We start from the raw sequence: 14,392 nt of genomic DNA on the forward strand, positions 1-14,392 counted from the left end.
ATGCACATCTCTGGGGAACAAGGGCTTGGCTTTCTCCCCTGCCTGGGTCAGGGCTGTGTGGGATGGCAGAGTTCTGACCTCAAGGTACACAGCTGACAGGATGCAGGTCAGGGCTGAACTCTGCTCCACAGGGAACTGCACTGCCTGGCTGTGGGCAGGATGGGATCACCCAGCCCCTCCACCTCCCCCCAGCCCAGCACAACACAAAAAGGCGAGGCAGTGACGGTTTTATTTCAAAGTAGAACAAAGGTATCTTTTATTCTTTCCAGAGCTGCGACATTCAGCTTTGCCATGAGTGTGTCTGTGCTCAGACTGGCTGTTTGTGTGCGTTTACTCAGAGCACATGTATACAGGGCAAACCAAAAGCAGGAGACTGTTTCATACCCTGGCTGAGTCTCACCTCTGGTAACAAAACCCCATTACCCAGCCAAACGTGATGGTGTGGTCCCTTGTACAGCACGTGCTACTGAGCAGACAGGCCCTATAAAAAAAATCTAAAAACAAAATGTACTTTCAGACATTCCACATTAACTTTTCCCCTAATTTTGCTGGGAAGGAGTTTTGGCTCAATGTGTATCCACTCTCATCTCCCTTCATACCTCTCCCCTCTGTGTGGTGACAGAAGCAGAGTTACAGCGCATCGAGGATGTTGTCGATTTTGGAGACCAGGTCCTGGCGCTTGTTGGAATGCATCTTCTCATTCTCAATGTATGTGTCCTTCTTGAGCTTGCCTGCCACCAGCCGCTCTGCCTCCACCGACGACTTCAGGACCAGCTCCTTCACTTGGCCATCGAGCTTCTGAATCTCACTTACCTGGCAGAGTGAGAAACCAAGGGAGTATTAGAGGAGAGAAAACAAAACCAAAAAAATCCCTACAGTGAAGCTGGAATAGATGAGATGGTAGATGATAGCAAAAGATGAAGTCAATACTACGTATCTTCGATCTCTGAATGTTGCCTCCTGAGCCACTGTTGCAGAGCAGAAGGGCCTTGCAAAGTGAGGGCCTTGCTGCCCTGGTAAAATCCTTGCTCACTTCTGTTACTTTGGCTGACTAGAAAAGCATTCTGGGAATTACTCAGCTAAACTAGAGGTGAAAAACTAGAGGTGAAAAAGTTACATAATTGTAAAACAACTATTAGAACTAGTATGTGCTCACACCATGTGGCTCAAGGTTGGTTACATCTGATGCCTGTTCCTACCCTGGTCTATGGTGGTTGCTTAAGCATGTTTGTTGTGCCTCACAAGTATGTAAACTCATAACAAACCAATAGCTTAAGAACCCTGGATTTTTGCGATAAAGTGTCTTTGCCATACCACAGTGGAGTCTGTGTGTGCCCTTAAGAAACACCACAAGCCATCACCTCTCCCTGGCATCACATTATGAAGAACATTTCATGAATGGGTAACTAAGCAGTGCAGATAAAAGGGGCTCCAAGGAGCCAGGAGCCATATGGGCAAGAGACTGTTAAAGAGTATTTAATGACAGATTTTAAAGGCTTCAAGCTAAATCACAGTTCTGACAGCTGGAAGCTGTGTCCCTACAGTTAATGTTCATGGTGTGTGAGTGGTCTGCAATGACAGAACTACTCTTTGAGGTAATAACAGATTAACCAAGGTGGTTGTTGGCTAAATGGACCTTAGAGACTAAAGTGTCTCTCACTTGGGGTTAAGTGGCTGTTCCAGGTAAGCGTTAAAATGTATTGAAGGGAAGAACAGTGAGTGTGAGCTCATTCTGCCATGGCTTTCAACATGGTACAGTAAAACATCCCCCAAGGAGCATCATGTTACCAAAATTCTGTCAGCAGCAAATGCAAATGTGCAAGAAAATATGAGATGACGGAGAAGATTTTGGGTTGATTGGTGTGAGAAGTCAAGTCAGAACTGTTAATGTGTTGATAGTTTCCATTTTTGCTGAAGTGTCACTGCCATGAGCTCAATGAGAAGCACCACGATTGTGTTACAAAAGCATCAATCTGTACTAATGCAGCTGGTTCAATGGCTGCTTAAGAAACAGCACAAGCAGCTGTTTACAAGCAACACTTACATGGCTGCATAACTGAGATTACTGCAAAAATAACACTTTTCACAACTCCTTGCAGGGATCAAGCCATTTTCAGAAGAAAAAAACCAACCTCGACTGGCTGCAGAAACTAAACCCCCAATTAAAACTCATGCAGAATACTCAACAGAGCCAAGAACAGGAAAGCTTATAACATAAACTTGAATTTCTTACTTTATCACATAAGTCAGAGCCTTCTGTCTTCAGTTTAGACTGCAGAGAAGCTATTTCATTTGTCAGGGCCTTGTGCTCCATCTCCAAAGACTTTTTGCCACTGTTCAGGGTGGAGATGTCCCGTGATTGTTTGTATTTATTCACTGCTTCATCAAAGTGACGGTACAGCCCAAGCCTCTTGTTCACTAGCGTAAGCACCTGCTCTGTGATGCAAGCAACCTTCATCCTGGCTTCAGCAGCTGGATCCTGCAAGAGAACAGGAGGGAAGATGAAAGCAGTCATATCTTTGACCTGCATCAAGCCATGCCTGCAATCTGCCACGGGACTGTTACAGAAACTGTTCTCTTTGCAATTAAGTCAACTGACAGTAATTAAGTGAATGGTACAAATACTGATTAGGGCAAGCACCTTTCAGCAATCAACCCAGCCCAACAGATAGCTTAACAGTGAAAACATTGCAGAGGGAGAACTGCAGACATCCCTTTTTGGGGTGATTCCTTTTCAACCAGAAAGCACAACTCCAGTTAGCTTTATGTCACCAGATCAGCCCTACAGGAGTACTAGTGCTGCTTAAACAACCATCTGAATGGCAGAACATTCAGCAAGAATTATTGGTATGAAAAATCTCCATTCATCAGCCGAGAAATCTGCTTGTACTCCCACAAGGCTCTTCATCATACAGACCTTGGTGATGGAGAAATCCAGCCTGACATAGACGATCACAGTAAAAAACAAGATGTAAAAGGCTCCAACCACCAAGAGAGGCTCTTGCAGCATCAGGATTTTGTTGAAGGTGTAATGAACCTACAAGAGAAGTTTCAAACACTGAGCAGAGCCCCATGTTACTACAGAGAGTAACTCCTCTCCTCAGGCAGCAGCAGAACCACCCATGCAGCCCAGCAAGTGTTTCTTTCTGGAACCTAATACAGGTGTTTCAGCTGTGTTGCTTGAAAGAAATAAGGGAATGTCTTTACAAACAAACAACTTGTAAGATAAGGCCAATACTGAGAGATAGAAGAAACAATGGGAAGGGTTTCCATAGGAATTCCACTAATTGATTTACCCAAGGCTGTGTTAATAAACTACAAGAACAGAGACATAAGAAAAAGAAGGGAAGATGTGTATTAAGGGGGCATTAGTGGGGATGTATATTACGTGGGGTCTGCATTAGGTGTTCTGGGAAGCCTGTACCTCTCAAGTACCTCAGCCAAGGGGGAAAGAGAGAGGGAACCTGCAGCCAATAATTAGAATAAAAAGGAGGCTGCATCCTCTATCAATTTGAGAGACCCCATGAGGAATGTCCATGACCCCTCCCTTCATTCATGAACAAAATCACAGGACTCCTCTATCTCCTTTTTGGACATAAACCTCTGGTGTTTGTGGATTAATTTTCCTGACATGCTGAATTCGAAGGAGGCACAACTGCTCAGATGCCACACTCACCACAATGTCCTGGATGTGCTGCTCCACCAGGTTGTTCTTGTGTGCCACAATAACGGGACGTCCAAAAGTGTCCAGATACGTGTAGTGAAGCTCGTCTGAGGCACGATTGATTTCATAAGGGCTGTCCACATGGATATTCCTGTGGATAAAATCAGACAGTCCCATAGGACTCTACAGTGTTTGAAATTATGTAACCCAGGACTTGTCTGGCCAACTGTGGCCTCTAGCACAGGGTAAATTATGCAGTTAAAACAATGCTCTACAAGGAAGCAAAGCTGTGTTCCAAGATCTCCTCAACATGCACAGTCATGGTTTTAATTCACTGTCCCCAGGCCACTAGAGCAGACTAGAGAATTGCCACCAACACAGCACCGTCTGCAGTAACAAGCCAGGAGGAATGACACTTACTTGGCACCTTCTGGCAGGACAATCTTGACAGTCAGAGAGTCTGTAACTTGCTCATCAAACACATGGTCAACAAACCTCATCTTCAGGGCATACTGATCACCTAAAAGTGCAGAGCAAAGGGTGGTTACAGTTCCTCAGAGAACAAGGAATAGCCTTGAAGCTCAGCTCCCACCTGAGGCAGGAGGAGAATTTGCATGGATAATTGTGCAGCAGGGGGCACTAGCTCACTCAGATATATTTTAACCAGATGTCTACAAAAACCTGAAGGAAGCACAAAAAAGGTGGATTTGCATTTTCTAGAAAAAATAGCTGGCAACTGTTGTTGCTAAGGTGCAGTGTACCACAGCTTTCAGTTCTTTACTGTACAGCAACCATCTTTAAACACAGAAGAGGAAGTTTCTTATTCCCTTCCCCTCTGCCACCCACCGAGATTGTAGAGGTATTCGTAGCTTGGCAGATTATAGCCAATGATGTAATGGGTTTTCCAGCCCCCAAAAAGCGGGAATCGGGGACGGATCTCCATCTCCACAGAGTCGTCCAGGACAAGAAGGTGGCTGGTGGAGATGTTCCCAATTTCATCTCTGTAATAGACATCCTGAGCAGCAGCTGGGAGAATGGTCTGTATGGAGAGAAGCAGCAGTAAGTGCATCAGATGGGAGTTATTTCCAGTGAAATTGGCAAAACCAGTTATGGCTGGTAAGCATTGAGAAACTGCATTCCCACATGAGACATGACAAAATGGCCATTCAGTTGCACTGAGTGGTAAAAATGTGCTATTATAAGCAATCCTAGGCTTATAATCCTAGGCTGCCAGCACTAAAATCACTTGGCCTCCAAATGAATGTGCTTTCTCCAGCCCAGACTCAAACTCCCCACACAGCAAGGGATCTCATCATGCCCACCAGGACAGCAATTCCCTTTTCACTCCAGCCTGCTGCCCTAGCTCACTGGGCTTGCTGGCTTTACACTCAGCAAAATGAGATTTCTGTTTGGCTGCACCACCCTAGAGAATTACAACAATCAATCCTGGAGGCTTCAAGCAGAGAGAAAGGTTTTGGTTCAGATGAGAACACGTAATACTTTTTACATCTGGATAGCTGAGCCACAACTTTAATTCTTGTTGAGTTTGTGAGCAAGGAATGAATGGGTGAGTTTCCAATTAATACTGTTCAATATGATGAGGATATGACAGAGAGGCAACTCTGAAAGTAAAGGGGTGGGGACAGAATGAATGGCCCTTGCACACTGGAAAACCAAAACCATAGCTCTCAGTGCAGGGATAAGGGATTTAGAGGGTCTCAGTGACTGGAGAGTTGGGATTGTGGAGAAACACTACATGCCCTGGTACATGCAGCCCGTTTCACCAGCAGATGCAAGAATTTGTATAACCTCCTAACGCTGCTTCCAAAGCTATTCCTATCCAGCACAAACCTTCTCTGAGAATAGACCAGAACTTTAATATTTCCTTATTACTGGGATATGGTTACCAAACAAATGGCAAAGGACAACTTTATTTTTTCTCCCCTGTGGCAATCTAAGAAAATGGGAAGCCATTGTTAAAAAAAACCAAAATGTCAACCTTAAAAGACTTGACAGAAGAGATCCCACTGTCTGGCTGTCTCTGGTAGTCGTATCTGGAGAAAGGCCCTTTCAGCACTGCTCCAGTGTGCTTTAAATCAACCGTCTCTTCAACTGCAATGTTACCCCAGTGAGACACCTCAATGACTCGTGTCATGCTGGTGATGGTCAGGAATGGACTGTTATTTTCATAGTGCACCTTCAGAGTGTCCTAATGAGGAAAAAAAAGATAAACTGTTAGACTTGAACTAAGGAGCAAGCTCCCCTCACAATGATCCACCCTGTGTGCCACAAAGAAACATCCTGTACAGATGCACATGTTCCTGGCCTGCACGCAGTCTAACTCAGGCTTGACTGGCTATTTCTACACAAAAGCTTCTGCCTCCCCCTCTCCAGTCTCTGAGACACATCTTCCATGTTTGGAAGATGCTCTCTGCAGAGCCACAACCCCTTTGCACAGACATTTACCTGGCTGTATGGAGGGATGTCCTTGAAGGGGCCATACTCAATCATGTCCTCAGTGCGGGAAGGGTTGCCCAGCTTGGTGTAACTCTCCACGTTCCTGGAGGCCAGTTTGACACGGGTCGTTTGGGTCTTGGTGAAGTATGGTGAGTAAAAATAGTGATTCCCTTCAAAGACTACAAACTGCTTCTCACTTTGGGTGATGTGGGTGGGGTAGGGCTGCAAGACGTGCGTGAAAACCATTTCAACAGAGACACGGACTTTGGCTCCTGGGGCCAAAGGAGATGGCAGCTTCACAGAGAAGAACTTCCCACTGGAAGGGAGAAGAACAGGTAAGTTGTGTGAGATCCCCCTTCAGAGAACATTCAGATCCACCCACTGCAACTTCTCTTGTGGATGGAAGCCCACATATCACATGTATTATGTATGATTTGGGCCAGTATTTTACTTGCTCTTCCAAGACATAGAGATGTCTTGTCCCAGCAGGTGTGATTACTCTAGACTGGGGAAGCAGCACAGGTCCACACACAGTTACAGTATTTGCTTCACAAAAAAACACCTAATTCCCTTTTTTGGAAGAGGAATGGTGACACACCCCTCCCTAATCCTGCATTTATAAAGCTTCAGCAACATTTTCTTACATTCTTCTCCAGATGACAGGAATGATCTGTATCAAAGGAAGCCATACTCTAGGTATGTGGAAATGGGGTAGTAACCTCTGCTTCACAGTGAGGACAATCATGAATGCCCTGTGCACAACTCTAGATATTGACCTTAGAGGGTGATACGCACCTTTTGCCCTTAACTTTAGTCTCTTTCACTTCCAAGGTGTTCTCCTCCTCTTCCTCGCCTTTCACCTGCTCCCAAACAACAGACAAATCAGTGTGCTGCTATTTAAAAGACTTAACACATCCAAGGCAAAATCTGTACAGTCCCTGTAAGGAGTTTTCAGGGGGGATGTCCCCCAGAAAGTAAAAGCTTATACGTAACTAATTTACTAAGAAAAATTTTTTTAAAGGTCCATTCATAATGTTGTTCAGGAATACAATTTGCAATGTGGTCAGTGTGCAAAAACAAAGACTGGAGGTTTTTGGTAATTCTCGTGTTCCCATGTTCTCTCAGCCTGGTTCCAAACCCAGCACAGTCACCATAACTTGTGCAAATCAGAATATCGATCAAATGCTTTTGTGATCTCCCTTGTGACTGAGGAGTGAGCAGGAGCGGGAATATGCCTTGACCAGTTGAGGTATACTACTGAACTCTGTATACAGATATACTACAGACCGCTATATATACCTCTCCATGCCGTATGTAGAGTTTATATAAACTGGCAATACTTCTGGGGCTAGGACACAAGTATTGTCCTACTGCTCCTCCGTCCCTCCTGTGGGTAAGGGCTGGGCCCCCCGTCCAGCGCTGCCTGCGGCTGCAGCCCCGCTCCGGCCTTGCTGGCGGCGACCCCCTCCGGGCCGTGACGGCGTGAATCGCCCCCTCATCACCTGCCAGGCCTCCCACCTCCGCCCTCACCCGCCACGGACACCCCCACTGCCGGCCGGCTGCGGGATCCGGGAGCGGCGCTGAGGGCCCGGCAGTGCCGACGTGTCCCTTCGGGCGCGGGGCGGGCAGCGCCCGCGGCTCCTCCGCGGCTCCCCCGAGAGCGGCGCTCGGTGCCTGCTCCCCGCACTCACCTGCACGCCCAGGTGGGCCAGGCGGGGCTCCAGCCCGGGCTCCAGCGCCAGCAGGAAGGTGGAGGCGGCTGCACCGCCCGGCGCGTTAGCGAGGCTGAGCTCGGCCGAGACCTTGGCCAGGTGCGTGCTGAGGTCCAGCGAGCGCCGCGCCTCCTCCAGCACCAGATCGGCGCTGGTGGCGGCGAGCGCCAGGCAGAGGAGCAGGAGCCGGCACAGCAGCCGCGCCATGGCCGGCACACCGCGCGGGGAGGGTACAAGATGGCGGCGCCCGCGCTGTACGGGCAGGGCACAAGATGGCGGCGCCCAGTGGGGGAGGAGGCTCGCGATGGCGGCGCCCAGCAGCGCTGGAGGCCCGGCCCCCTCCATCCCCGCCTGCCGCGGTGCCTGAGGAGAGAGGCGGGGCGGGCTCCTCCGGAGTCCAGGGGATGGCTCTGGGTTCCCGCAGTCTCGGCCCTTCCCGGCGCCCAGGCTCTGTCGGTGAACTTGGGTGTTCCCGCGGTGCGCTGTGCCCATGGCCTTGCTGAGCTCCCGGGCCTGGGCAGCCATCGGGGCCACTGAAGCGCTGCTTGATGGGCCCTGCTGGGGTTTCCCACTTCTTTTCCTGCCTGAAAAAGAGCGAAAAAACAGCTATAACAAATATTCCGGGTTGTTCAGGGCTTTCACGTGCTCCTCAGCCTCTTCTCCAGCCACAGCACAAAGCAGCTCTGTTTTTCCATGTTTTTAGCAGTGGCCAGTTCCTGCCAGGTGTCAATCCTGGTGGAAGTGCTGTGTACGGGATGGCCCAGAGGAGCTGTCAGTGTGCATGGCACTGAGATGTAGAACCGGGAACTGCAAAGGAGTGGACTTTGGTGCTTTTGATTATGCTGTTGAATTAATGAGCCTCAAATTGGGACAGTTAATCTCACTGGCCTGGCACGTGGATAATTGTTGCTCTGAAAGGTGAGGTTTAACACAAGTAGAGTTTAAGCTGAACCCAAATTTTCTGCTAAAAAACACAACTGACAGCTGGGTAATGCCAGAGTAGAAGTGCTGCAGGAAGCCAAGGCATGGTAACCAGCCCTGAATTAACCTAAGGCAGCTAAGGAAAGGAAAATGTTAGTGGTTTAACACACGACTGGGTAAGAGGTGATTGACACTTTATTCCCAAACATCTAAGGCAGATAAAAGCAAGGAACGGATGTTGTCTGCTGTGATTGCCAGAGCAGGGCTTTTGCTTGTGAGCCCTGTGGGACAACAGACCTTTCATGTTTGCATAATGTGATCCAGGACTCAATCTTTCTTTAAGATCCTAATGTGAGTCACAGAGATAATTCTTTGATTTGGCCCGAGATTGCCAAGTATAGGAAGAGGATTTCCTAAATTATGTGTTTGGATATGGAGTCAAATAGCCCCTTGGCAAAGGCTAAATAGAATGGGATGTCTCCTGGTGTGCTATGTTCAAAACAGCATCATTTCTCATCTAGCCTTCCTTTTCTCCCCTTACAACCCCCCCTGCAAATTCCTATCATGGAAATTTTCTTGGCAAATTACTTCAATTTCCCTTTGATTTATGTAGGCACCAACCCTGTGAATTTGGCAGCTCGCCCTGTAACATATCCTAGCATAAGCAGGTAGTTTTGTCACTGTGTTTTGGGTGACAGCAGTGCTCTCTTCCAGCAGCACAGCAGGAGATGGCTGCAGGGGCAGGTTCCACCTCCTCAGCCTCTTGCTTCCAGACAGGGAAATGTTCCAGGTCCCTCTGCTCTCCAGGAAAAGCCTGTTTATCTTGGCCCTCTCCAAAGAGCTGGGCTTTGGGGCCTGGAACTGGGTAGACATGTTCAGGGGGAAACAACTGTGAAACATGAGGGGCTGAGCAGAACAGCCGCCTCTAATTTAAAACTGGCCAGCAGTGCTGCTTCTGGGGACTCCCTCCCGTTATCCGGGTTGGGTTTGTAAGTTCCTCTGCTAGGAACGGCTGTCACTGTCCTTCCATGTGTCATAGGAAATAAATGAACTCCAGTCAGCCTCTAATAACACACGTAGCTCCAGCTCTTATTTCCCTCTCTCCCTCAGGGCAATTTCTCCTGGTAAAGGGAGGAAAAGAAATAAATACACATGTCCCTTGTGTCTGGAAATAATTGGGCTTCAGTTGTTATATCCCAGGCCAAAGGTTCCTCTCCAGTGGGTTCAATCCAGAGGCTGGATTTGAGCTCACTGGCAAATGCCAGTTTCAATATGTGACCCATCCTAGACCCTGGTGAGCTCTGAACCAGACTTGTACACTAACCCTGTGTTTGGTTCCATTTCTAGTTGTGATAATTGAGTCACACTGAGCCTGTGCAGCATCTGTTTCAAGACTTCAGCCCTACCACATAGGCTAAATTTGTCTTTGGTTTGAAAAGCCTTTGGGCTTGCTCGAGGCTGAGTTTGGCTCTGCAGGCCCCTTGGCACTGCCCTGTGAGCAGTGCCAGGCTGTTCTTCATGCATGGGGTCAGTCACAGCTGCTTGTGGCCCCTGGCTGAATGTGCTGGTGATGGTGGCAGGGACAGCTCCAGGGAGAACTCTGGGACAGCTTGCAGGCTGTGTTTAAGCAGGGATAGGCTTCAATGCTTGTGTGCAGATCCGGCCATCCAGGCCTGGTGCCAAGTAACAGTGAGAGCCAGGAGTTCAGAGCTGCTTTTTCTCCCTTCATGAGTTGGTTTTTTAGTTCCCTCCTTGCAAGAAATGTCCCCCTCCAGCAGTAAAGTCCCAGAGAGCTGTAGGTCAGGAAGCAACATGAGAGGTTACCAGACTCTGCTGCCATCCAGGCACTGGCAGAGTGCCCTAGCTCCCCGTGTGCTGTGGAGCGAGCATGTCACCCTCAGGGCCACAGAGCAGTGGGAGGGGAACAGCCACGATGGAGCTGGTGCCAGCCCAGCTGTCTGCCAGGGCTAAGGGACCAGAGTGGTCTAATAAATGCCTCTGGCAGGATAAGCCATGGACAGAACCGCACCCCAGGAAAAGCCCTGTGTTCCTCTGTTTTTACAGGGCTCATGCCAAACTCAGAGCTGTGTCATCTGTCAGAGCAATTTGCTCTCAAGAAGGGAAGGAGAAGTTGTTTTCTAGAAGGAGCGGGTTGGCTGTGACCACAGAAGCACACTGAAGCCTGTAGCAGCAGGGAACAGGATTTATTCTGGTGTGATCCTCATACCAGTGGGGAGCTTGCACCAGGAATACGCAGGGACTGTAATACAATGTGTTGTTCTCTGAGCAGCCCAGGTCAGGGGCAGGAGAGAGTAAACAGGGCTGTGCAAGTGTAGCTGAAGTCATCCTGGCAACACTCTGAAGATTTTAATACAAATACATCAGTGGTCCTGAAAAATCCCTCCCTGCTTCAGGCTTTGTTGGTGTTTAACCCTGTGTATGTAAAATCAAGCAGCCTTTTGACTGCCAGTGGGAGGCAGAGGGCACTTCTCTCTGTGTATTCAGTCCTGAGCAAGGTGTTCCAGCTGCCAGCCATGAGATCACAGGTAGGACCTGGCTCAATGATGGCAGAGTGTGCTTAGCCATGCTAAGGCCCTCAAAAAGCAGCTGGGGAAAAAGGAAAAAATAGTCTTCCAGTTACATTATTTTTACAACCTCATTTTTTAGCTTGTCAGCACAACTCGCGCTGAGCCTCTTCCAAGCAAAACACACAGCTATTCTTATTTGGGGTCTGCCTGTAATTTCCACAGGAATGGTGGGCCTGGAGGGGGCTGGTTGGGTTCCTGTTCCTACTCTTTGTTTGGCTGCTCTGGAAACACATCCTTCCTTTGCAGAGAGACAGTGGTGATGGGGCACTGTTTGCCCAAGAGCTGTCCTCTGGGCTTTTTCAGGTTAATTTAGGTATCTGCAGTAGGCTCTCTCTCCCCGCCTCTCATAATGTTCAGCTTACTTTAAAATAATTTCTTTCTGGTTTAAAAAAAAATGTTTTCCTCTCCATGTCAGACCACAAGACTAAAAAAAAAAAAAAATCTGTCTGTGCACAGCAACTGTACAAAGCATCGGGAAACACACAGGGAAAACCTCCTGGAAGAATATGGGAGAACATCAGTGAGTCCTGCAAGGGGGTGAAACCACTGTGTGATAAGTGTTGTTGAAATAAGGGGAAAACAGTTGTGGCAAAGAGGACACTTCAACACTTCAAAAAGTACTCTTAAATCTTCTTAAAGCTTACTAAAAATGTGACTGAAATAGCCACAGGCAGGCACTGGTAGGCTGTAAATGAAAAAAATTTGCTGCACGTGGGTACTTAAAATGCAAAACCCGAGCAAGATGGTCCACATAAGGAGAGCTGCTTTGGGCTGGGTGGGTCTGGATTTTGTCACAGGATCAGAGCATGTTTTGGATAGAGGGAACAGTGCTGGTTTAACTATATAAAAAAAGGAGGGTGTGATCAGGGCTACCACTCAAGTACTTCGCAGTTCAGACAGGACCTGGGTACACCCACAGCTTGAAAATGCCTTCAGTGGACTGGCATCTGCAAAGCTGGGAGGAGAGAGGAGGACAGAAGTGCTTGTCTTGGAAAAGACAGATGCTGCCTTTCACTGAGAACCAAGGAGGCAGGGAAGCTGCTCCAGAGGAGGAGGCTGGGAGTCCTAGCTATGGGCAGAGGAGAGACATGCTGGCTCCCAAGCCAGGAGCTGAATCTCACCATTTCACCCTTGTGCTGCAGATGACGGCTGTGTTCACCAAATCCTTGCAAAGCCCTGACACAGAATCACACCTCTATATCTGCTTGTTTGCGCCAGCGCTGCAACCTCCCAGGGCCAGTGGTGAAGACAACAGCACCTGCATTTGGCTGAAAAACACGGCGATCAATACAGTGAAAGAGCCAGCAGTGGAATCAAGGCAGGAGCACCTCAGAGGCTGGTGCTGAGCTCCCTGACCTGGGCTGGGCGTGCTGGGCTCCTGGCCGGCAGCTGCAGGCAGCGGTGCCACTTCTGCCCGGTCCAGCCTGGGCGATGAAGCCAGCTCTCAGCTGTGAGAGGTGACAAAAGCCTCACCTGCCCCCTGACCATCTCCCCTCGGCCATGTCCCCCCACCCCGCCCTGGCCGCGCGCCGCCGCCAGAGGGAGCCCGGGGCGCGCCGGAGGGGCGGTGCCGGCGGGGGCGCGCCGGGGCGGGAGCGCGCCTTGACCCCGCCTCCTCGGCCCCGCCCGGCGGCGGCTGCACCGCCCCGATCGCTGCAGCCTCACCGTGGCAACCACAACAATTACTGCCGGGCAGAGCCCAGCTCCCTCCCACTGGATCCCGGCGGCAGCCCTCGCTGAGGCGGCACCCCCGGGCTGTTTGGGACGGGCAAGAGCCGCCCGGACCTGCGGGGATAGCGGGCACCTCGCTCTGCAGGGATCTGCAGGTCTCACTGTGCCGTCCCGCTGCCTGTCGCTCTCTGGGGTGTGCAGTGCCTCTGCTGGGGTCACTTCAGCAGGTGGTTTGTCCCCGGGGTGAAGGACGGGAGGTGAGGGAAAGGTTGTGCAGTGATGCCGTGCCCGGGTGCCACGGGACCGCCGTGGGATTTAGTGCCCACCTCTCTGATAAGTGCTGCTGCATTTTTCCTTCTGACCCTTTAAGGTCTGGCAAATGTGGTGCCAGGACCCATGTGAAAGCAGTACAGTGCTGTGATCCATGATCCTATCCTCAATGGCAGTGAAGTGGGGCAAGGAATTGTCACTGGCCACTCAGCACAGTAACTGAGTTTCCATCTTCACATGGAGCAACTCCTCTTTCTCAGCTTGTTTTTGGAAAGGAAAGCACTTGCTGGTGTATCTACTTAGAAGCCTGTTGTTCACACAAAGTTTAAACCTGGATTTTAAAGCCTTAGTTTTTCTGGATCTGCCACACACAGCAGGAAGCTGAGGATCCAACTGACAGCAACAAGAGAGGGTCATTTACAGATTGGCAGCTCTTTTGCTCCCTCCAGGAGCCCTGAGTTCAAGCAGTGAGATAATGCAAATTTCTCACCAGTTTACTAAATTTTTTAATCTGCTGGCAGGGTCTTTCCTGGATGATGCTCTGTGAAGTTCCAGCTGGTATTTACATTTCTCCTGTAAAGGCAGCCCCTGAGCCTTGGCCAGGCTGAATCAAAACCTCTGACCCAAGCCCAGCTGTTCATGGACCTTGGCGTGTGTGGATGTGGTGGTCAACAGTGGTCCCTTCCCCAGAGACAACCTCATCATGCCTTGCCAGATGTCTGGTGGTGATTCCTTCCCACCACAGGTCTCCCAAAGAGAGAGAGCATTAACCCTCTGTGAACAGCATTGGTCTGCAGCAGTGTATGCAGTCATTTTCCTGAGAAGAAAAACATCAGTGATCAAGGAAAAAAAACACCGAGGATCTTTTAATCATTTGTTCTTATTCCTTTCTCTGAAGGCCTTGGGCTCTTCACACATAGCTCTCTTGCCTGCTTGCTAAGAAATGCTTGATGAGACATTTGTGTTGTTTTCCCCTGAGTCAGTGAACCAATCCACTCCCAACAGAAAGGATGGCAGCCAGTGGCTCTCTTAACTCCACACAGGTCACCCAGAAAGCAGCTAAAAGACAGTGTTAGCCCCCAGCAGGACAGCCCCAGCTCTGATATTGG

General features: G+C 49.3%; 1 protein-coding gene across 1 annotated transcript; it reads right to left on the minus strand.

Moving 5' to 3' along the window:
• Nucleotides 1-226: 226 nt before the first annotated feature.
• On the minus strand, nucleotides 227-8,094 carry RPN1 (ribophorin I). The gene is made up of 10 exons (XM_085072616.1): nucleotides 7,813-8,094; nucleotides 6,917-6,981; nucleotides 6,131-6,437; nucleotides 5,664-5,873; nucleotides 4,511-4,703; nucleotides 4,085-4,184; nucleotides 3,677-3,815; nucleotides 2,918-3,037; nucleotides 2,234-2,479; nucleotides 227-813 (listed from the first exon to the last, which is right to left on the minus strand). The coding sequence occupies exons 1-10, from the start codon at nucleotides 8,038-8,040 to the stop codon at nucleotides 631-633; spliced, it is 1,791 nt and encodes a 596-aa protein (XP_084928742.1). The 5' UTR covers nucleotides 8,041-8,094; the 3' UTR covers nucleotides 227-630.
• Nucleotides 8,095-14,392: the final 6,298 nt, after the last annotated feature.

Source organism: Lichenostomus cassidix, chromosome 12 (assembly GCF_008360975.1).
Source record: "Lichenostomus cassidix isolate B80296 chromosome 12, HeHo_3.0, whole genome shotgun sequence".
NCBI lineage: Eukaryota > Metazoa > Chordata > Aves > Passeriformes > Meliphagidae > Lichenostomus > Lichenostomus cassidix.

Excerpts from the sequence above, each read along its gene's own strand:
- RPN1 (XM_085072616.1), bottom strand. The coding sequence starts at position 8,040 with ATGGCGCGGCTGCTGTGCCGGCTCCTGCTCCTCTGCCTGGCGCTCGCC. Across the intron at positions 5,874-6,130 it reads ACATCCCTCCATACAGCCAG|GACACTCTGAAGGTGCACTA; the intron begins GTAAATGTCTGT and ends TTTCCTCATTAG. Across the intron at positions 3,816-4,084 it reads GTCCTGCCAGAAGGTGCCAA|GAATATCCATGTGGACAGCC; the intron begins GTAAGTGTCATT and ends TTTTATCCACAG.